The 25,335-nt window shown below is 35.6% G+C and overlaps 1 protein-coding gene across 1 annotated transcript in view; it reads left to right on the forward strand.

Moving 5' to 3' along the window:
- The window catches only part of Luzp2 (leucine zipper protein 2), a gene marked incomplete in the record, with an annotated part of 425,545 nt that overhangs the window by 305,955 nt on the left and 94,255 nt on the right, over window positions 1–25,335 (forward strand). Inside the window, 2 exon segments of the mRNA XM_005401738.2 lie at window positions 11,696–11,758; window positions 20,362–20,424. Of these exon segments, the coding sequence (XP_005401795.1) occupies window positions 11,696–11,758; window positions 20,362–20,424 (126 nt within the window).

Below are 25,335 nucleotides of genomic sequence, written 5' to 3' on the forward strand. Positions count from 1 at the left end.
TTGACACAATGTATCAACCATAACATCTACCAAATAAGTAAATCAACCTCAGCTGTTTCAGATGCAGAGAAGTCTGATGATCAGGAGTGGAAGGCTGAATCTGTGAACTGCCTGAGCATCAGACCCCTCATGTCCTTGCCCGCTGTGTTTCTGAAGATCACCCTCCCTACAGGCAACCTCAGGGTGGTCTTGGTGGAGCCTCCTGTGCTCCAAAATTGGCTCAGCTGTGGCCCCTGATCAAGAATTATCCTGGAATTCCCCATATAACTTAAAGAAGTAAAATAGTCTCATTATTACTCTCTGGCAATGACACTGTTTCACCCAGAGGGAGAATAGACTGGACAGCACAGTACACAAGTTCTCCTCCAGCTCTACAGCTGTAATTCCTAAAATTTAATTATGCATTAGTAAATGAGCAAATATATTAGGAAAATTAATGAGGAATTCATTAGCAATTAAAGTAAATAAAAGGAGTATCTCTTACAAATTCTGTTGAAAATGTCATGCGATAATTATCCAATAATATCCAGTCATCAAAATGATTTTCCTGCCATTCAGAAACCTTAATTACTCAATGAAGAGAGACACATAAAAACTTGAGGCAAAGCATAGCAGAGGCTTTTTAAAAATCTAGAATTTGATGTTCAGATTGTCCAGCTGTGGTTCAGGACAGAGACAGAATATAGTGAAAATAGTACATATATGCACATACATACACATATACACATACATATATATACACATATACATATACATACACATATATGTACATAAACATATACAGTTACACCTACATGTATATGCACATACATGAATGTAAGGAAAAGAGAGGATATACCCAAGTAAAGTCTTTTTACTTTGACTATTGAGGTAAACAAATGGACTCACACTTTGTAAGTAGGTAATTTGCTTGGTGACTAACTAGCTGGTGCTATTAACCCAATCAATCTTGTGACTTGATTTATGAATGAAGAGTTTGTGATTGGGAAAAATGGAGTTAAAGCAAGAGGGAGAATCACAGCAGAATGATAGGATGATTTCATTTACGAATTTCTAATAACCTATGATAGTTACCTTCTAGCTTCAGAGAATGTATTAATTGTTTCAGGTAGTCATATAATCTCGTACTTATTTGTATTCAAAAATATAGTATTTTTCAATGATACTTTTATATTTACTAACGTAAATATAAACATTTTGTGTGAAACTAAATATATATGAAGTTTAATCATAAAATGCAGTGAGAGTTGAAAAACAAAAACTTACTATGGCCAGGGATATAGCTCAGAGGCACAAGTGCCTGACTGGCAAATGCAAGGTCCTGAGTTTGATTCCTGGTACCAAAAAATTTTAAAAAGTAATAAAACATACTTATTTACAGTAACATTGCATTAATCCTTCTCAAAATATTGTATACATTATACTTCAAATACATTTATCCCATGGTTCTAACTACCTCCTGAGGCAGTTCTGGAAGTCCTCGTTCATGTCTTTTATATTTAGTTTTATGTTCGTTGACAATACCTGTGTGCCATATTTAATTAACGCAGTCATTCTGAGGCATTGGCACAAGCATATCCTATCTTAATGATTTGAACTTCTCCTGGCCCTCTTCCTCTTTCTCTGATTCCCTTCGCATCCCCACAAAGTCTAGCCTTCTCTTCCTATTATCCTTTTATTCACTCTTTCAATTATCTATACTTTGAGTTTCTCATTTTAGAGAAATGGAGCATTTAAAGTTATGTGTCTGATTTATTTAACTTAGTATTATGATCTTAAGGTGCTTGCATTTTCTTATAAATGACTCAAATTTATCTTTCTTTATGGCAGATACTTTCTTTATCTGTTCCTCCTTTGATAGGTACATAGGAATCTCCCAAGATTTAACTGTTGTGAATTGTGCTGCTGTCAACCTGTACTGCATGTATCATTGCAATAAGAGTCTTTAACTTTGGTAGGAAGACAGCCGGTTTGGACAAATGGGATTTGTAGACCTGGCTTTTTAAAGAAAGGAACTCTCCCTGTCTGTTTTGTGGCTACTCCATTGCCCTGATATTGTATGCATTATACTTCAAATATAAATACTCCATTGCCCTGATTTGCTTCAAAATATTTAACTTTCATGGTCAGTTTCATGTGTGAGAAAGTCAGAAGTCTCAAGGTTCCACATCCAATGAGTAAGATGGATCTGGGCACACTGCAGTGCTTTTGTTTGACAGAAATAGTTACTGTTACAAATCCACTCAGGTCACTGAGGCAGCAGGGACAAGACACAAACAAAGTAGGACGTCAAAAGAATCAAGAACCATTGGCCATCTGTATTCAAAAATCTGTATTTTTTTAAATTTTATTTTAAAGAGAAAAAAACAAAAACAAAATAACAAAAAAGACAGAAACAAAACACCACAAAAGAAAATGATACAGAATTTCAAAATAAGATGATAGGAAATTAACAATGGTTGTTATATTACATATTGTTATGATTTATGAAGTTGCTTAGATTACCAGATGTAGGAATGCAAGATTGATCAAACCATTAAACATCAACTGTTCCTTTTGATAAATCATTAGCAATTATTAGTACAATTTTCTTAGGGAAATATATATATATTTCCCTTGCTTTTCTGCTTTCCCCCATCCCATTTGTTCTTTCCTTTTAAAAAAAAGATAAATATAACATTGAAACTGAGTTTCAAAAAAAGTTATTAGGACAGTTACAATAGTTAATACATTGTGCATTATCATCTTCCTAGTAGTTCTTCAGAGTAGAAGATATATGTATGCTATCTTATCTATACCACGTTCGGGCAAAACATTTTTTTTAATGAACTAAGAGAAATTAGTTGTATAACAATCTTAATTATCTTGTATATGCATATATTTTTTTCTTTCTTCATTACCCATTCCCTATCACAGTTTGTCTTTTCTTTTGAACAGTTTCTTCCCAATTGGCAATACCTATTTTAAATTTTCAATCTTATTTGTTCGTTTTTTTACACTACTGAGACAATACTACGTTACAGATATGGGTTCGATTTATTTCACTTGTGAGTATGGTCTCTAGTTGCATCCATTTACCTATAGAAAACCTTGACTTCATCTTTCTTTATAGCTGAGTAATACTCCATTCTATAAAAATGCTGCATCTTTTTTATCTATTCCCCAGGAGATGCGCATTTGGATTGTTTCCAAGATTTACCTATGATGAATTGTGCTGCTATAAACATGGGTGCACGTATATCAGTGTGGTATGATGTTTTTAATTCTTTTGGAAAAATGCTCAGGAGGGGAATAGTTGGGTTGAATAGGACCTAATCCTAGTTTTTTGAAGAATCTCCACACTGATTTCCACAGTGGTTGTACCAGTCTACACTCCCATCAACAGTGGAAAATAGTTCCTTTTTCAAAAGTAAGGAGTATTTTGAAGGGGATTAATGGTCATCTGTCTTTTCTGGTAATAAATTTTATAAATATAAACATACATTTTTATACACACATGTGTATATTATATACACACATGTGTATATTTTATACACACATGTGTTTATTTTTGTATGATATACTATCAGAAATTTTTACAATCAAATATAGAAAAAATAGTAAAATATATAAGACCTCTTACAAGAAGGGAGGAATATCCAATAATATCTTCATTATCATCTAACATGAAAATTAAAATTCCTAATGGCAGTCTTTACCATTGAGACAAAAGCTTAAAAATATTCTGTACAATCCATTTATGTTTAATAAATTGGAGACAGATATAACTACTCTTCAACATTTCTTGGTTTTTCTTTTTGGTTTTTCTCCGGTACCGGGAACCGAACTCACGACCTTGCGCTTGCCAGGCAGGCGCTTTTGCCGCTGAGCTAAATCCCCAGCCCCTACTCTTCAACATTTCTAACATCCAAAATATGCTCATACATCAACCCAATAATATTTTACTCCAGGGCTAAGAATTTAAGTGATTCTGGACTCAGCAGTCTACTGGCCACATTTTGACAATCAGTGAATGTTTATATTTAGGATTTTTGTGTGGAAGAGAGTTATTCTGAGCTCATAACCTTTTTCATGCATGACTAAACTCCTTCATCTGCTAACCTACACCTCTGGTACATAAATGTAAGAATCACAGTTTTAGATAATGCAGAAATACTCAATGTTGCAATTTTCCTTGACATTAAATAATAATTTGCAAACCCTGCACAGTATAACCTCTGCAAACCCACGAGGCCTCGAAGCCCCAAGATATTAGGGAGATGTACATCACTCTTATAATTTTCTTTTTTGCTGCTAAGGAGCATCATACAGCTCAGGGTAGCAGATTTGGTACTACATACTCTAAAGATTTGTATTTAAAACGTTCAGGTACTATCAAATGAAGAGACATAGTAAAATAATGTTACACAGAGGTCCTGGATTGCCAGTTAATTATTAGCAATATCATTTTCTTTTTTCTTTTTTTATTTTTTTTTCTTTTTTGAGACAGGGTCTAAAGATGTAGTTCAGGCTGATCTTGACCTTACTTTGTAGGCCAGGTGGGCCTCGAACTCACAGCAATTCTTCTGCCTCAGCTTCCCAAGTCAGTGCACCACCATGCCCAGCTATCGTTAGCTTTTTACCACTCTCCCATCACTTGCTCGTAAATGTAACTCATTTATATTCACTCAAAACAGTTACATATGTCATAATGTTTCTGTGTCTTGGGTACTCTTCTCTCATTGCTAGACAAAATCCTGATGCCCAGAATTAATGAAGGAAAGATTTATTTAACTCACAGTTTGTGGAGGTTTCAGTCCATACTCAGCTGGCTCCAAGGCAGAGTGGAACATGGCAGAGGGCAACAGTTCGTGGTGATGGAGAACAGCAAAAGCAGCAAGAGCAAAAAGGAGTAAAGGTGGCAAGCAGCCTCTTTCCCTCCCTTACACTGTATGCAAAGTACCCACCTCAGGGCAGGTGTAGCACTCACACTTATAATCCCAGCATTGGACCACAAAGAAGCCCACCCCATGGCTGCATGAGGACTTGAGGGGACAGGCAGACACAAACCATAACATTCTGGTACTGGAAACGAAGAACTGGACACAGATTCAACTTTTACTTTAAGGTAAAAGAAGGAAGCTAATACAACATACAGCAAAAGTGATAAAACACAGCAAAAACAAAAGTAATAAAACAGAATACTCACCAATTATGTGGAGCATTTATATGCAAATATACATGGATACACACTATTCATAGTTCACATTTACGTACTTTATTTTAATTTTGGTATTATTTTCATTTGAATATTTTGTAGTAAGCATTCTGTTCAAATATTAAATTCTGTTACAATAAAAACTGATTTTTTGCATCATGATATAATCACATCATGTACTCACATTACAGATTTTGTCTGCTCATGTTACCTTTCAGATTTCAACATATATGCTTCAGTTTTCATTTGAATTTGCAATAGAGAATTTTATCGTCTTCATTTTAGTTAATATTACCATAAAATAGTTAAATGCCTTTGTTTTAACATCTGAAATTCTAGCTAATATTAGAATAAAATGTTCAAAGATTCATGTGTAGTTTTCCCATTCCTATCCAGTTGCATTCAAACATGCGTGCACACACACGTCATTGATACTCTGCTTTTCAAAATTTCAGTGGGTTATCTACATTTCCTTGGAAACTGTTTTTCTCTAAAAACTATTTAATGTAAGCATCTATCTCAAATTAGTTATGAATTTATTTCATTCTTTTTCTGAGTGCTCTGTAATTTGCCTTGCCCTTTGTTTCAATTATTTGATTTTGTTTTTCTGAATTCCAGCCCAAGTCAGACTATGAGGCCTTTGAAAGCACATACGCTCCCTTTCATATTTACATTCCCGCGATTTTAGGCTCAGTCTGACACATAGCAAAAAACGAATAACTAAAAGTAAATAGAACATGCGTTAGGGAATGTATCCTTTAACAACCACAAAATTTAGTGTTTATCCATTTCATTTGATAGAGGGAGTTGGGAAAAAGGAGCTTTTTGTCAGAATAAGTGGACTGGAAAAAATGTTCAGAAACAACCACAGAAACAAATTGAAACAATCATTAGTACGGGGTGGGACAGGGGAAAGGAAAACACACACAGTGTATTAGGTAAATCCGGTTTTTGGCATTAGGAAGAGGTAACCAATGAGTTTGTTGTGATGTGGAAAAATAAACAGAAGAAAACTGTGGAGAGATTTGCACTGCTCTGATCCATGCTGGTTTCAAACTTATTTTTCAGACAATGCTCATATTGCTGGGGCATAATCTTATAAGCACATAAAGAGACCTTCAAAGCACATGAATTCATAACTAAAAGAATTGAAAGAAGGAACAGACAAATCCTCCTCCACTTTGGGAAATTTTAATATGGCCCTCCACTAATCAATGAAGAAAGACATCAGCAAAGATGTAAAAGAAAGATTTAAAAACTATAGCTGTCAGTGCTCAAACTGGAATTTCTTTTCATCATTAATGTCTGTGATAATCAAGAAATACGCAATATAAAATTCCATGATCTAAAAATTGAAATTATGGGGCTGGGGATTTAGCTCAGCAGCAAGAAGCGCCTGCCTGGCAAGCGCAAGGTCGTGAGTTGGGTTCCCGGTACCGGAGAAAAACCAAAAAAAAAAAAAAAAAAATTGAAATTATGAAAGATCAAAATTCTCAAAATCTGTAATCCAACGTAAATTACAATTTCAAAATTTAAAATCCCAAATATTGAATTTCGTATCTGAAATTCAAAAGCCTCAATTCCTATTGTTGTGGTGGTGGTGTAGGAGAGTGATAGCATAAAAGAGATAGCTAGCTTCTGGCAAAGGATTCTTACAGTTTGGTCCTGCTCAAGATGTTTGCATTGCATTAGGCAAATCAAACATCCAGAATCTTGGTGAAGCTTTACTGTGGATTTGCCCGTGGGTGTGTTTCTGCAGAGTTATTTTATGAGTCCCTGTCATCCAGCTGGGAAAGGTTCACCCAGCATGTAACAAAGTGTCATCTAATTGGTGGCGGCCCACTACAAAAAAGTATAGATTTTGTGAAAGCTTATAGAGATGTCTAGTTAACTTTATCTGTGATAACTTTGTGTGTAAACATGATACATGTATGGAAAAATGTGGAAGCGTCTTCAGTAAGGGAAGACATCTGCTTTTTCTGCATCTGCATGTGTGACATAAAAAATTGACCATGATCTCAGCTCTTTGGGTGACTGCACCCCTTGAAGGTTTTGATCAAGCTTCTTTCACATGAGCGTAACTAGAAAGCTGGGTGCACTCAATTTCATACTGCTGTGATATCTATTTATATATCTCCGTGTCTGACCTGTTTCTTTGTGAATACTATTCCTCTTTCAGTTGTTGTTTTAGAATACCTGATTGTTTGCAAAAATGCATGTAAATTTCCTGCTATCCTGTGTAAATTGGCCTAGGAATTATTCTGTAATTTTTAAAATATCTTCCTCAAATAAATGTTTATAAAAGTATAAATGTCCTTAAAATAATTTTAAATTTATTCCAGAATTATATTTTGGGATTTTTTTATCTTTTGAGATTTTAGACTTTAGGAATTTTGGTCTTTCAGGATTTCAACTTTTAGTAATAAAGTGTTTCTATTTTCATGTTTTAGATTTTAAACCCAAACTCTTTCATTATATATCTACGATATAGTATAATTTTCCTTAAATCATTTTCAACACCTTTGCAAAAGATTTCTGTCCTTTGGTTCTCTCTTTTTTAACCTCTGTTTTAGGAGTCTTATTTTCCTGCTTCCTCCTACTTCTAATAGACCTGCATGAACACTGACTTGTGATTAGAACACTTCAGGCACCCAGATTTTATTAACTTCTAAGAGCGTTTTAAGTTTTATTTTGGTAGACAGAGCTTATTCAACTTTGTTCGCCTGAATCTTATTTAAACCTTGCAGGGATCCTGAGATGAGCCTGAACAATAGAGCTATTCTAGTGCTAATTGTAAGATAACACTTCCTGAGTTTTTATTAAACCTCTTAGTTATTTAAGTCCTTTTATTCTGAGTGGCCGGCAATTAAATGTCCTTGGGAGCTCTAGTAACATTTCTCCTGAAGTTCTTTTTTGGCGTTGCTTGTCAGGACTGCGGCATACATCTGTATGCTGATGCAGATTTCCATGCTGACAAGATGCGGATTTCCATCCTGACAAAGATGTAAGGGGACCCCAGAGAATCATCAGAAATTCTCTTTTATCCACCACTCCCAAACTTCCGGTACTGTGTTACCCAGATTCCACCTGATCAGCTTTTTCTAATGTTGAACCATTTTTCTCAACTAATCAATATTTTCGTGTTATTTTGATGTCCTTCCTGTAGTTCATAAATCACCTCTAGGGAGACAGCCAGGACCGCAGAGGTCACATGTTTATTTCCCTTCTTTCTAGACCACAGCCTGGCAATTGCTGTCATATCTGAAACATTTATGTAATTTTTTTGTCTACTTCTCTAGCTGTTTATGGAAAGAGGCTTGGGCCAGTGCCTAAGCTCCACAGTGACCCAGAGAGCTATTTGTTCAAATTGATTTCTGTCAAAGGCTCTTAGATATTTCAGCTCACAAAGAGGAGTCCCTTCAACAGTCTGTGCTCAAACGCTTGGATACTTGTAGTAAAAAAAGAAAAAGAACTGTGATCTCTGCTGCAGTTTACACCAAAAACAAAGCAAGACAAGTAAACAAACAAAAGATGACCACTGCTGATTATATATAAAAGCACAATGAAAAATGATTAAGTGTGCAATGAAATAGTAAAAGAAATACTTCAGGGCTTTGAGATAGGCACAGACTTCTTAGATAAGGCACAGGAAACAAAATTCCTTGGCCAACAAATAGACAAGTTGCTCTGAGAACTCTTTCGTGACTGTTCTGACGAAGCCCCAGCTGCAGCCTGCTCGGTAACGCTGCAGCGAGAATCACGCTAAGTCCTTTCAGGGGAGCCCCTCACCCTTGATGTCTGAGTTGGAACGGCTTCCCTGTACCCCACCTTGGATATTTTGCCTTCAACGAGAATCTTGTGTTCATTTAGGAAGAATACTCCTGCTCTTGGCGTCTGTGGAGAGTAACTTTCCATCTATGCCCACCCAGGTCTGCGTGCTGCTGTAAATTCTTGGCAGTCTTCGCTGTATTTGGACTTGAGACCTATCTCTCTGCTTTACCATGCGTCATGCAAAAGTTTCAAATACAGATTTTTCTTTCTAACTATTTTTACAAGAGTAAGAATACTTCTCTCTTTAACATTATAAAAAATGAAATGGTGAAAAAAGTCCTTACGGATATGTGAGTGGGATTTACTTTGGCTTTACTTAGACACATGAAACTTTAGTGAATACTTAGTTTATTTATGAATCTGGAGTAAAGTGATAAATTTATCGATTCAAAGTAATTCCTTGTCAAAGAAGTGTCAGAAATCTGCTTATACCATGCACAGTATTCCTGTAAAGGCTTAAAGGAGTCTGCAGAATGTAAATACTTTTACCTTTGCTCAACCCACACTGCCACAGCATTAAACCTTAATCTTTCCGGGAGAGCAGGGTGAGACGCTGGTATGAGATGTTCCTTGCTGCTTATCACTCTATTAATTTGGAGACACAGCTTGATCCATGAAAAATTATGCCAAGCAATCAAGTAATGATCTGTTTTGGAAAGTGAATTAGATAAGCAAAGTAAAGGGTCAATAGATTAAATACTGTGTTAAAAACTGCTGCTGCATAGTTCATTCCACTTAAATTTAATGCTTTCTTCTCAAAAAAATATCAAATAGTATCATTTTGAAAAGGCTGTATTCATGATATATTTTACCATAGCAGAGTTTTCCTATAGCAGCTTTAATAAACAAAGAAAAGAAGAAAGAAAGAAAGAAAGAAAGAAAGAAAGAAAGAAAGAAAGAAAGAAAGAAAGAAAAAGAAAGAAAGAGAAAAAAGAAGAGAGGAAGGAAAGAAAAGAATAAAAGACATGGCAAGGAAAAGAAAGGGAAAGGAAGGGAGAGGAGAGGAGGGGAAGGAAGGAAAGGGGAAAAGGGCAAGAATAAAACTGTAAAATAATTTAAAGGGGGATGCACTTTTTAAGTAATGCAGACTACATAGGCCAATATTTAGACATGTTATTATTTTTGGTTTATGAGAATTTCTTCTTTCTAATAGAGTTACCCAGGTGTGGGTGAGTGATTGTAGGTGTTTTGTGTTGGTATAAATTCTCTTATCACATGTACTTTGCAGATCTCCATTGGAAGGAGCTTTCCACTCTACTATTTGAAGAACACTTCGGAGTTGCAATCTATCATTGTATATATAGCTCCTTGTCATGATGTCCGTAACATTAAATATGAGAACGATGCATGGTAGATCATCCCTTGTTGCATGCTGAGTGCAAATATCTTCAAAGAGTCATCACTTGAATGAATAAAAACAACTTTCTCCTGATTTATTTAAAACATTTCACAGTACTGAAATTCTAATTGAGCTTTGAGAATTTAACACAGCTACAGAGGAAAAAGCAAAGAAAATATCCTTTCAGTCTGGGACAGCTATATGGCCAGACAGCACGATAGCAAACGAAGTACAAAATGGTGCTCGGAATTGTGTGGGGGTTGGGGTAAAGAATCTTAAATTTGAGAAATGTATTTATTTGTCCATTCTGTCTCCATTCAAGTTCGATTTGCTCACACTACTTACCACATGAGGCCCCGACATGATTTTGCCTGAGAAGCACGGTGCCAGTGTGTGGTTTATTCCAGGAGAGAAACAATGTGTCTACATTTTGTATATTTTACAGAGATCCCTATCCTCCTTCACCTTATCAACCTAAATTTCATTTTCTACAATCATTGAGGCTAGAGACGGAGCATTCTGTGTGCAATGATGCAGATAAAATATTTCCGAGTGGTTGGGATGGGAATGTGCGTGGCTCGGGGCTGGAGACTGTGCGTGGCTCGGGGCTGGAGACTTTGCCGGGCATGCTCTGAGTTCTGGGTTCCACTCCTAATATTGGAACAAGAGTCTGGGGGTGGTTAGTCTCAGATGGTTGTGAAGTGTTTGGGGAACAAATATTTATCTGTGAACCTACATCAAGTTTGGGAGGTTAAAAGGGTTAACAGATATGTGTGTTCTTACTCTGAGCAGAAAGAGCACAATCTTAAGGCTTTAAATAAAAAAAAATATATATCCTCTGAAGAAACTATTAGAGCACAATGTCTAGGTGTAGGGAACACTGGGGGGCTCTAAAACTAGAGCCTGGAACAGCATACATTTTTCCCATGGATTTGCTGCTACATTAGAAGACGGCACAAGAAGACCATATACAGAAAAGACATCTACGATTCAGAGGACTCCTTTCAGAAACTAGTAGCACTGCTGATTTGAATCCAAATTATTTCATTAAACCACTTATGCAAATATGATAAACAAAAGTGAAGTGTGAGACTAAGTGGTATCTTTTTAAATGGCTGTGTTAATGCTAATACATGAAAATTTTTAGGAATAAAAGGAAAATCACTTTACATTACAGGCTTTAATTCATCGTTTCTACAAATTCATTGCACTTGGCATCAAGGAAACCTAAGCTGTGAATCAACTTTAAAATAACATCGCTGAGTTATTTTCACTGAATTCTTCATATTTTATCACTTCCCAGCATAAAGCTATGTTTCTTTTCTCAGAACAAAAGCTTGAAAAACAAACTCTTATCAGGAAGCAAGCTCTGCGGGATCCACGCAGAAGAGGTGAGTACATTTTCTCTGCTGGTTTGGGCTGGATGAAGGCAGTATCCATACCACATTGGATTTTGATGTTTTAATCCAAACATCTGGTACTATTTTCTAAAACAAATATACAATTTAGAGAAAAAAAAAATTAATCCAAACATCTGGTACTATTTTCTAAAACAAATATACAATTTAGAGAAAAAAAAAACACATATCACATGTTTGAATGTACATGAATGCTTTACACTGTACATCTGAAAGAAAAAAAAGTCAGTTAAATATCATTTTCATGAAATGCGACTCTGGACTACATTCTAACCTTCACTATACAGTGATGCTTTGGTTCACCAATGCTTCTGTTTGGTTCCTGAACAGAAGTACTTGGCAAAATTTTCCCATTCTCAAATTTTCCATTGGTGATATTGATATTATAGAGGAATTTGATTCACTTCACAGCCAAAATCAATGAACTAATTAAGTTTCTGACCTGAGGTACCCCATGTTATCAGAACTTCCTTAGTACATATCCCGTCCCATTTCACTCTGTGTTGCACTTGCACCCTCTGTGTGAGGTGTGTGTTTTATCATGATGACTGAATGTCAGAACGGGAATTTGGGGATTGATCTTCTACTGTAGGAAACAAATAGAGACACTGGTTTTAATTACTATGGATGAAAATTGTCTCATGCATTTTTGACAGAGGAAAAAGAAGTCATTCTATTTAATATAGATGCAACTAAAAATCACTTTCCTATATTCTTCATCCTGGAATCTATCTATGGTGTGATGTTCATTCATGGCATGTAGGTCCTACTAAGCAATGCTTACTATAGACAAGAAATGGTAGTGAAATCATCAAAAGTGGGTTTTTGATTCCTCGAAGAGAGGAGCCAAGAGCCCCTTTGTTAGCTGGGTTCTCCAAGTAGCAAACACAGAGATGGATAAAATGTATGTGAAATATATTACAATAAAAGCTTGTGATAGCGGAGGGCAGGCATAGAGGCTCTCACTTCGTGGAGGGAAGTGGAGAAAGGAGGGTGGGATAGAACAAAGAGCGTGACTTGCACGGGGTTCACATTTCCCCCTTTCCATACTCCTGAGCAAGTGCAGCTGAGAGCGCCCAGACAGATCTGCTCCCTGCATACCCCACGGCCCCTGTCTCCTGCCACCCTCATCTTTCTGCAGGAATTGAGGAGAAGGGGACCTGTGAGCATAGCTGTTGCTCTTCAGTGCTCCAAGGAGGAAGCAGAACTAGGACAGAAATTCAGCCAAGGAGAAGGAGGCTGAATATTATAACAGTGGGCATATATCCAGCCCAGATGTGAATTTCCTTTATTAAATCAAGTGAAAGCACTCTTTCATAAGCAAAATAGTCATTATCACTACCACTGCAATTTAAATCTAACATGCAATGTAATCCTTTTGATAATACCTTGCATAATATCACATGGAAAATAAATAGAACTTTTCAATACATAGTAACTAAATGTTGATGCTCCATAAGATAAAAAGTCAAACCTACTGGTCTGTAGATTTGATTTGGCATGATTTCTGTTCATTTCACTTTTGAATTTGGATAGAAATAGATTTGACATTGTTTATACTTGCTAAGGTCCTAGAACTAGAACAATGTAGTCTGTGCAGGTTCTGCATATGAATTACAGTGGAGGCGGCAAGTAGAAATATGCTTTATACAACACTATCAAGACAGAAACTGTATTCTGAGATAGAAATGTTCTCAGGAGTGACTCAGGCATAAAAAAGAGGAATAAAGCATATGTAATGTTTAGGAAAATACAGGGCCTATCTTTACTATTTAGGCTCTTAATTCAAGATTGATTAATACTTTTTTCTTTACCCCAATGCCTCAGAAAATACAGTATTTGAAAATTATTATGCATGCATTGTTCTATAATGTATGGTAGCACTGTCTACTGCTTTAAATGTCATGGGTCCATCACAATATATTCATTTGCCTTACTGTATTAATAATTCATGCAGTGAATGTAGAGCTTACCATACTGGGTTACAGGGATATATTTAGTCTGTTACAAGACAATTTCAATGTAATGTGATGGCAAATGGAATCATTTGATTCATCTCATCACCAAAAACTAAGCAATAGTGTCTTCTTCTAGTTGACATGCTGAAAAGAACCTTACCTTCTACATAAGTTACCATAAACATTTAGTACTCATACATGAGTAATTATGTTTTGATTTGTCATGTCAGCACATTAACAAGGGCGGCTACTACAGACACTGTTCTCCATCATCATCACTACTAGTTCACAGAAGAAGTGATATTTGAAGAAATAATGGTAGAAAATAATCTCAGCATGGGACCAATGGGCCTAGCTGCGATGATCTGTCATGCTTGCCTACGTCTTCATGGTCCTTATCTCTTACCTTCATCATCACCACCCTGATTTCCCCCTTTCAAGGTCCTGGAACTTTGTTGCGCAACCTTCATGGCTTACTTGCACCAACATTTAGAATTCTACTTCAAATTATTATGCAGTAAAAAATTACTGAAATTACAAATATAGTCATATCTCAGTCATTTGAAATTTATCCATTTGATAATGTTAACCTTTCAATATGTGGCTCAAAAGCTAATAGTCAACATGGCAATTGCTTTTCAAATTAATGAACATTACAACCGGTGGCCTCAGTCAGAAAGTACGGATTTTTTCTGCAATCCCCAGAATAGATGTTGCTGGTTAACTCACTGAAAATTAGAAGAGTGCTTGAATATGCTCTATGGAGGACACAGAGACTGTAAGCACGACTTCAGAAAGCTATTTTTACACTATTCTAATAAACTGAAGAGACCTCCCACCTATCAAACCATGGCCACTGAATACATGAAAGCAATTCAAAATCAAACATCTTGGTGTTATTGTAGTTCCTAAACAATTCACTTTGGGATTATAAATTAAGATTATAATTGATGTTTAATAAAGATTACAAAGAGAAAAAGTATATATTACATTCTGTGCATTCAGTGAAATATGCATATCTCAGATGATTAAAATTGGTTATTTCTCACACCAGAAAGAGAAACAATGCCGTGGAAGACTGTAAGTGGTGTTGAATGAATTATGCACAGTTTAAGTGGAAATAATCTCACAGTCCTCTTGATATCTGTTAGTAAGAGTTGAAAAAAATGTTGTTCTTTGTGAAAGATCACTGGCCTCACTATAAATGTGTCCTAGACACTAGGCATTTTCAAGAAGACTAAAATGCTGATCAATCTTTTATTGAAAAGTAAAAGATGGCAGAAATTCTCCCTTACGGAAGTAAGTAGCACAAAATGATAATGATATAGGAATCAGAACTGTCTTAGAAAGTTACCTGGAGACAGAGAGTATGTGCATCAGTCAGGGTTTTACCGGAGAAACAGGTATAACAAAGGATGTACAAATTGTAAGAAATTACAAGATTGGCTTACGAAGGTCAGCCAGAGAGTTGTACGGGGAAGTGTGCAGAGGATGTCTGCACACTGAAGACCGAAGGAATCAGTCCAGGGTATGGAGTTCACTGCAGAGTTCCGTGCAAGTCCATACCAGGAGGCCGATGAGCCTGCAATGGAAGGCTGAAGGATCCAAGGTGGAAGCCAAAGAGTCTGCACTAGAAACCAGGAGACAAAGTCCAAGCTGAAAGTGAAGACTGGAGCTCCTCCAAAAGGAATGGAAGTTCCTCTGTCCTTTTTCACTTCCCTTTTATATTATCTAGGTGATGATCCACCTTAGGGTGGCTCCTCTACACCCTAGAGTGTAGAATTGCTGAGCCAAGTTTAGTTATGCTTCTAAACTTCTCAAGTTGACATAATCAATCAAACACTACAGTAGTACCTGAAATATCATGATTGTGAGTCACTTGGGAAACTATGGAGAAGGAAGAGTTACAGTAAATGTTGAATCTAAAATAAAAAATAGAATTTTAAAGGGGTCAGGGCCCAAGTGAGTTCATATTCTTAAGACCCATTAGCAATCATAATTAGACAATGATAGCTTTTTTGTTTCCTTGATTATGAATAATTTCATATCACTCTTCTTATCAAGACAAAGAGAATGACTTTTTTTATATAAATGAGAATTCACTGTTTTGCAGGAAAGCACAAATTTGTGTTGCTTTTGTGTTTAGACTTTAATTGTAATAGAGTTGTTAACAAAATTTGAATCCCTTCCTTCTTCCCTTCCTCCCTCCCTTCCTTTTGTCCCTTCCTCTCTTTCCCTTTTCGCTTCATCTTTCCTTTTCTCCTTCTTATTTTTCATTTTATTTTCTTTGTGTCTGTCTTATTAGTTTTCTAGTTGAATATATTACAAAATATAGGTGATACCCAATAAAGACCCTTATTGAAAATCTGTTTCCAGTATTAGAACTTTGTACTGGTGGATGGCTCGTTACATTCCCATTCTTATTATAATCAGTGCAGCTCAAAACATTGGCTAATAATTTAAAATTACCACAGGGCTACTACATTTGACATGGTAGATAATATTCATAAAATTACAGGAAGCTGAATCACAGTATATTTGCAAATTCTCCCATGGAAGAATTGTGTACTTATATCTATTCTTAGAAAATTATAATATTTCAACATTCTGGGGATACTTTATTTAATAGACATATAATTTCCTGTGTTTATTAACTTCCATGGCTAGCTACTTTTTAAATTGAATTTCATGGAGATATAAAGTGTATACAATACACTTCATCTCATTAAATATATACTTTAGTGGATTTTAAACATGCGCAAATTCAAGATACAGGTTTTGACAACCTAACTAATTCCATTTCACTATTTTACCCTGGCCTTTACCTTTAATTCCCCAGACCCTATTTGTTACTAACATGGTTTCTACCCCTATTAACATGACCTTCTTAAAATATCACAACAATGGAATGTTACAAAATGCAGCTTCTAAAACTTAATTTTTCCAAATTTTATGATGAAATCCATTTGTGTTTTTACATGGTTCAGTACTTTATTTTTCTTTTCAAATTGTTCTACACCATTTGACTACTCCACTTCATGAGTGTACTACAGTTTCCTGACTCACCAGGTAATTGGATGATTGGGTTGTTTCAAGCTTATAGCTATTCTGAATACTGATGCTATCACTGTTTTTGTGTACAATGCAATTTATCTCAGTCGAACATCTTAGAAGTTGTAGAGCACTGCTTATATTTAGCTGCTTAAGAAACTGTCAAACTGATTTCTAAAATGATTGAACCAATTTATATTCCCATTTGTTTTTCTAATTCATGTGTCAACCAAAAATTGTGTGCTTTGTGGTACTTTGTGCTAGACACTAACAATTCAGTTGCTATTAATACAACAAATTGTTCTTGAAAATATGGAATGCTTCACAAATTTTTTGGTGTGTAGGGACTCCTCTCATCTCTATATTGTCCTGATTTTATTGTAGGTGATAAAGAAGTGAGTACCAGCTCACTTCAATTTAAATTTCAATTATTTAAATTTAAATCATTATAATTAAATTAAAGATATAACTACATTATTATTTATTTCTCTCTCTGTGTGTGTGTATCTGTGTGTGTGTGTCTCCTGGGTAAAGATCCATGACATATAATTCTATATGAGGAAATAACATAATACAGTGAACTAATGTCCTTAGAAAGTTCCACACCAATATTTGCTGATAGGTTGGAACACATACCTTTACCTGTGGCTTTAGAGAGCATAATTTAGTGTGATAGTCAACATACATCTGCTGGCAGAGACTTCCTTGTAAAGCACTTCTTCAACTGGAAATGACATTCTTTAAAGTGCCTTCATCTACCAAAAAATATACATTATAATATCTTTCAGAATAAATATCCATAATACATAAGAAGCTCCTCAGAAAATTGCACTGTCCTTTATAAGTGCATTCTTCTAATGTGAAAGCACCATTTACCTCAGAATTATAGTACTTTATAACTCCTGTTTTATTTGCTGTGGACATAAGGTAGATCAGACTAAGTCATCAATTTAATATTTATGTACTAATTTATTGACTGATATTTTAATTTGAAGATAAAAATTAAACATATACAGCGACAACTCAGGCAAACATATGCACAGATATATGTAACATCTAAAATTAAGCTCTTGGCCATACCTGGATGACAGCAAAGTTTTTTGTTGGGATTATAGTTGTTATAGTTTATGTCTAGATGGCCCCCCAAAGCCTCCTGCATTGTTAGGGTTTTTCCAAAAGTGGCTGAATCTTGAGTGCATGATTGAGTTGTATTAAGGATGGGTGATTGCTGGATAACTTCAGTGATTGGATTGACACAACCTTGATTGCAGTAGAACAGATACGATATAAGTGATAGAAAGAGACTTGTCTCCCTCCCTTAATTGTTGATTTTGCTGTTGTCTGTACCTGTGAACTGTTCCTTTCTGCCAGGTGCCATCTTGTCTTGGAAGCAACTGATTATGGGCTGAAAGGTCTACAAATTGTGAGCTAAATAAATCTTTCCCCCTTTTAACTTTATGTTTTGGGTATTTTGTCTCAGTAATGAGAGAAAAGTAACTACGACAGAATGTGGTACTAGGAGTGGGGTTGCTGCTGTGACTATTCCTAGCCATGTGGATCAGGAGATTTTAGGAAAGATTTTTAGGAAGTGTTAAGAAAGGTTTAAAGAGTCCAACCGAAAAATTATAGCAAGAATGCCTTAGGCTGTACTATATGGGATACTGTGGTCAGAGCTCAGAAGACCAGAAAGCCTATAAAGATCAGGCTCAGAACGTTTCTGCTGGGAAGAAGGACTGCACTGGTTGATGGACTCCAGATGATATGTGTTGTGCCTTGGTGGGAAGTTTGTCTGTATTTTGCATGTGTCCAGACAGTTTGCCTGAAACTTAGACAAGGACAGCAGATTAATTAATCTGAAAGAGAAATTTCAAGGCACTCTAATCGAAGCAGGGACGTGGCTACTATTGGGGTTTTTTAGCCAGATTTATATTGAGAATTAAGAGCAAAGAGCCCAGCAGAATGATTTAAAACATTGTGTGTTTGGCCAGCAAGGAAATTCTACTAAAGCTGTGAACTGCAAAGATAGAGCAGAGATCTTGATTGCTGAGAAGGACCTGGAGAACAGAAAAGATGGCCTGAAGACATCACAACAAGAAGAAAACTTCACCCTTTACAGCCTCAAAATTGCAAAAGTGAAAAAAGACTCTTCTTCGAGAAGGAAACTCTAGAGCTGCATCTTCTAGAATGGCAACAGCCTGGAGAATTTGTTCCTTGGAATTGGATTCTGAGTGCTCAGTGATCCAGACACTCAACACCTACAGCCAAAAGTAAAATAAGCCTGGCTACTGCTCCAGCTGGTGTGGATTTTAAGTGCATGCAGAATGAAACATTTATGGGGTCAGGAAGGCTTCTACCCAGATTTCAGAAGGCCTGGGAGGCCAATCAGTGTGCCCCTGAAAGGGCAGTGTGTGAAGCTGTGAGTGTGAAGCAAAAAGTGCGGTAGAGACTTCAGAAGTTTGGAGAAGCTAGGAATGTGGATTGTCTGAGGAAAACTGTGAGCAGAGAGAAGAGTGGGGCCAAAAGAGAAGCTATGGGAGCTACAACCACTGGAAGTGCCATAGGAGTGATGCCACCCAAACATTTTGCATCTCACAATTTGCCACAATTTGCCACAATTTGCCTCAGATGCTCTACGTGGAACTACAGGACTTAGTGTTTGTTCTGCTGGATTTTAGACTTCCTTTGGTCCCATTCCTTTGTATCTCTTTGTCTGTAACTTTCAGAATGGAAATGTCTGTTTTGTGCCATTGAATGTTGGAAGGGTTTTAACTTTCTTTGCGTTTTTACAGGGGCTCACAGATAGTGTTTACCTTAAATCTGAGAGGAATCTTTGACTTGGACTTTTTAGCTAGGAATTTGCATGGGTCTTTGTGGAGTCAGGGGTGAAATGTAATGGTTTGTATCTGGATGCCCCCCAAACTGTCATGTGGTCATAGAGGTGGGTGAATTTAGAGTATGTGATCGATTTATAGTGCAATGATTGGATTAAGGGTGCTGGGATTAACAGTGCGTGATCGCTGGGTCAGTCCCCTAACTGGATTTGCACCACCCTAATCCGGGTAGACTGGATACAATATAAGGGACAGAAAAAGGCCTGTCCTCACCCCTCACCCCACTTGCTTGTTGATTTTGCTGTCTTCCATCTCCAGCGAACTGTTGCACTTCTGAGATGTGCCACCCTCCCTTGGAGCCAAGGCCTGAAAGGTCTCCAAATTGTGAAATAAATAAACCTACCCCCGCCCTTGTATCTTTAGGTATTGGGTATATATTCTCAACAATGAGAAAAAAGTAGCTAAGACAAGAAGGCAAGAAGAACAAAAAGCAAATTCCTCTAAAAAATACATTTGAAAATATATCATTTAAGCAGTCTTTGGTTTTTCTCTTTCCCTAGCAAATGGTTGTTTCATGTATAAATCAGTGTTTAACATTTTCTGCTTTATTTCCAAACTGGTTGGATTCCGTTTTGTTAGGCTGAAAATATATTATTGTGCATGCTGAAGATTTTAAAACTTCATGTTTGAAACTGTAAATGATTTTAGGCCCTAATCCATGTTTCTGCTTTTACAGTCAAAAAAAATCCAAGCCCAGCTGAAGGAACTTCGTTATGGGAAGAAGGATTTATTATTTAAGGTGAGCACCTTTCTCCCTTCCCTCTCCAACTTGCTGGCACCACACCAAAACTATCAAAAATCTTATATAGCTTACATTGAATTTATAGACTTTGCCAAGAATCAAAGTTGCCACTATTTTGAACATACTTTCATTTTGTTGTCTACTTCATAAAATGAAATATAATTACAAATTCCTGGGTTCCTTTTCTATCAAAAGCAGCCATTTTTTCAAACTGTTTAGTTCCTTTTGTAACTATCATTACTTTACTTCCGTGATGAGGAATATCATCTTTTGGAAGAACTGCATAAAGCAGAATATGAAGGAGATTTCCAGTGGTGAGATTCACTGGTGAGCTACAGTATTGAGTTCCAGAGATTTTTGAAGAATGAATCAATATTATAAATTACTATTGATTGATTTTAGTTATCAATATTTTCCTGTCCCAAGCTAGTTATCAAAATCTACAATTAACTAGAAATCTGACTCAACCTATACATGTGGTAGAATGAACAATGAAGTAAAGGTACTCAATTCCCAATTTGTGGAACCTATGAATATTATCTTATACGAGAAAAGAAACTGTAAATGTGATTAAGTTAAGGATCTTGAAGTGGGAAAATTGTTATCCAGATAAGTATTGATTTACCTAATGATTACTCTTAAGAGTGAGGTAAGCTGCTGAAAGGAAGGCTATATGATCAAAAGAGCAGCAGGTGAAATCATAATGGAAATGCTTCTCTCTCAGTCCCCACAAGGAATCAGCCATGCTGACATGAGATTCTAGTCCCATGAAATTCACCTCCGAATTCTGATGTTGGAGCCAGTAGAACAAAGGCATGATGCTTTAAGCCACTAAGTTATTTGTTATCTCTGTAAGAAAAAAAAAAAAACTAACACAGATGGTTCCTTCTAGTCCCGTGGGCAGGGCAGATAAAAGGCAATTATTAATAACTTTTGTGCTTGCTGTATATTCCACATGCTGAATTCAGTAGAAGGAATAATACTTTGTTATTAAAATATATGTAAATTACCTTGCATATAATACTTACTCTTCAGGATTTTTTTGTTTATTTATTTATTTTTTTGGTACCAGAAATCAACCTTATGACTTCAGGCTTGCCAGGCAAGCATTTAGGCCACTGAGCTACATCCCAGGCCTTATTTTTCAGATATTTAAGTACAAAGACCATCTCAAACTGCAGAAGTTTATTTTTAAGTAAAAGAGGAATAACTATCATTTTACTTCATGATTGAGAAATTTAGCAATTTTTCTAATGAGAAAAGTAAGAAATAACTTTATCCTCCTTAGTGCTTTCAATCTGGGCTTTGGAGTCAGAAGTACATCTTCCCATGCTGTCAACCGGTATTTAATCAATATCTCTTCCATGCAAAGAATGGATCTGGGCACATCCTGTCATTTGCTCTTCTATAAATATGCTTCCTGACTTTTTTTTTTTTTTGGTTTTATCTACAACATGATTTTCCCCAGCAACACAAGCAAATTATAAACTAATTCTCACTTATGCTTAAAAAAACACACATCTCAGCACTCTACCATTGTATGCGATAAATAGACAGCACACAAGGCATTTAATCTGAATCTGTACACTTTCCTGCTGAGGTTCTGGAAATCAAGTATCTTAACTTTTCACTCAGCTTGGCTTTAGCTTTCTGTAGTCACCAATAACAAATGGTAGAAATTAGCAACAATAAACAAAATATATGGGTGTTGTTTCCAACAAAATTTCTAGTTCTCTGTGAATTCCTTTAACTTAATGAACTCGGGAGTGTTATGGAACAAATTCTGGTTACTTATCATTCCTGAGCTGTAATTATTAGTCTTATGAAAGAATAGATGATTGTAGGAGGCCTTTTGAATCTTTAGAATTTTATTTTTTTCTCAAAGAGTTTTCAAAAACAATATTGGGGGATTAGAATGAGAAAATCTAATGATGTTAAGGAATTTATTTTAACAATATACCAGCTGAATATAAATTCATAACTTATCAACTTTCAAAATTCATCTAAGTCAAAATTTGTTGAAAATCTCAGTGACTTGAAAAATGAGAGATAGTATTTGTAAGTCTTGTTATTTCACATCATTTTAAGAGCAGCATATGCCTACAACATTAGAAGACACGTGTATGTGTTGTGTGATGCTAGCTCATAGAATGTAAAGCATGTCATCCACCACCAGAAACTTTACAGCAGGATTTTAATTACCTCACATAAAAGCAGGCCTAGAAGCACGGGGATTTTATAGTTTTTTTTTTCAGGAGGTCAACGATGACAAAAGTTAGATCTGTTCTTAGATGTACCCGACTTTTCGTATCACATTTTTAAACTTGCTGAGTGTTCTAAGTTTTGGTTCCTCCTTGTATCCTTATGGCCACTAAACCTGTATGGGACATCATCATCCAGCTGTGTGTCAAGTCGAAGCAGTAAAGCAAGGCATGTGCCCTTCAAAGGAATGATTTTCATACAGGGTGGGAAACGGTTGAAGAAGATTCCCCAACTAGAACGTCGACCCATGTAAAAGGAAATCATTGACACAGTAAAACCTGTGCAAACTTCTTTTAAACATAAAGTCAAAGCAGGGCATTGATGACTCACAGGGTGCCATTTTCTTCTGCATTAAGGGACTCATCCGCTCATGTTTGTTGACAAATTCATCTGACATGCTTACCACAAGGTTAAGCTCCAAGTTTATGGAATGGAGAATAAATGCAGTGAGCAAATCAGTAAGTAACTTAAGGAAGCAGCTCATGGAAACCCACGGAGAGAACATTGAAGGGCTTGTAGCCACCAAAATTCACCTATCTACCTTGAAAATAAATCCACAAATTATCTTTGGTGGTACTTTCTCTGTAGATGAGCAGTACAAAATACTATTGCAAATAATTTTCCGTTAGTATTTGTTTAATTTTAAATGGATTGGTGGGTTTTAGTAAATGTAGGAATTTAAATTTTTAATTTTTTCCTGAAAATAATGGCTCATGCTGAAGATTGCAGGATACAATGATCAATCTAGAGTCTTTGTTAGTGCTTGAAACTCACTTTATCCATGGGAGGCTTCCAGCCGCAGGGAACTTTCTCCTCTGCAGGAAGTGGTGATGACACCTGGCTGCTGGTTCCTCAGGGCTTTGAGTTGGTTTGGAGCCTTCGTGATAATATTCAGATCTGATGTTCTCAAGAAGCTGATGTTCTCTGTGTCACATGGCTTTCTGTTTCTAATTATATGAGTATATTACTTTTTTAAAACATTCAAGCATAGCATTTATTCAAAGCAGAAAAAAGTTTAAAAAATCAAAAACTGTAAAACTGCAAAAATATATTTAAAATCTCATCACTGAGAACAAATAATATTTTGATAAATTTCATATTTCTATCAAGTTCTTTTTGTACAAGACATAATCCACTATGTGGATATATTAACACATAATTTTCACATATAAAGGGAGCATTTAATTTTAGTGCATTTTTCATACAAATGTTAATGCCTAATCATCTGTGATATGCCATATATAATTTATCTTTTCTCTTAAATGTGTGTGGAAGTGTATGTGTGTGCATATATATGTGTGTGTGTGTGTGTGTGTGATTTAATTTTAATGAACATTAGGATAAAATTAGTTTTTGTTTCTATCTGAGTTTGGATTTATGGACTGTGTATTAATTGTTAAGTAGTTCACTAAAATTATTGGAAAATATTAAGTTTACTGATAGCTAGGTCAGGTTACTTGTAAGAGAATTATAACAGTTTATACTAGCACCAGTAGAAAAATAACAAGAAAGTTGAGTCAATTCAGATTCTTTTCTACTGATTATTTCCTGAGAGAAAAACAAATAAGGAGGTATGTAATTATACAAATTAATAAATGCAGTAAAAGAATAACTGACTTTTTAATTTTGAGAGATAAATTTTAAAATTTTGTATTATAAAAAAATACAAAATTTGTATTTTTTTGTATTTGAACATAGAGTGTAGGATTTGTCTTTTAATTTTCATCCCTTGCTTTTATTTTCTTTGGGTAAACTGCAAATGTATGTTCACGATACTTTCCCATCACCAAAATTTAACAACAAAGCTATTATTGAGGGAGGGAATGAAAGGCTGAGATGCATGATCAGATTATCAATCTAGAAATTGATATTATCAAGAAATGGTCAAACTTAATTCAAAATTAGCTCTTTATTTTCTGCAGGCTAAAGACTAGATACAACCTGAGCAGGAAGGGCTTTGAACATACATATTGATCCTGACAACTTTTCTGAACTAACTTTCTGCTTAAAGGAACTGACTTGTGTGTACGCAATTGTTGATGATTTTGTTCAACACGTCAGATTGTTAGCTTTGTTCTCATAAAATCATAAAAGTATTATCCATCTCATATCTAACATACTTATATTATTTAAGCAAATTATAAAAATAATAAATGGTCAGGCCTTGTGGTATATGCCTGTAATCTCAGAACTTGGGAGGCTGGGGCAGGAAGATTTTTTGGAATCTGAGGCCAGCCTGGGCCACAAACTGAGCTCAAAACTATCCTGAACTATATAGGGATATTCTGTCTCAAAAAGACAATAGTAATAATAATAATAAATGGTACAGGTAGTTAATATGCCAAAGTAAGGCATTGAATAAATTTTTAGTGATCTCATCTAGACAGGGAACCTTGAAATAACTGAATTAGGAAACAGCTAATAATAATAAAACGTATAGAACAATACTTATGAATCTTATAGATAGTTTTCTATGTGCTTTATATGCATACCACATTTATTCCCCAACACAAAATATTTATGAGATAGTGCATCTATATTTTTGTGTATACATACACATACGAACATATATGTACATATGTGTGTATATAAAGTGAGGGCTAAGAAATTACTTCTTCAAGGTTAGTAAGAAAGAATTTACATTTA

This window comes from Chinchilla lanigera, unplaced genomic scaffold (assembly GCF_000276665.1).
Source record: "Chinchilla lanigera isolate Chin_1 unplaced genomic scaffold, ChiLan1.0 scaffold00075, whole genome shotgun sequence".
NCBI lineage: Eukaryota > Metazoa > Chordata > Mammalia > Rodentia > Chinchillidae > Chinchilla > Chinchilla lanigera.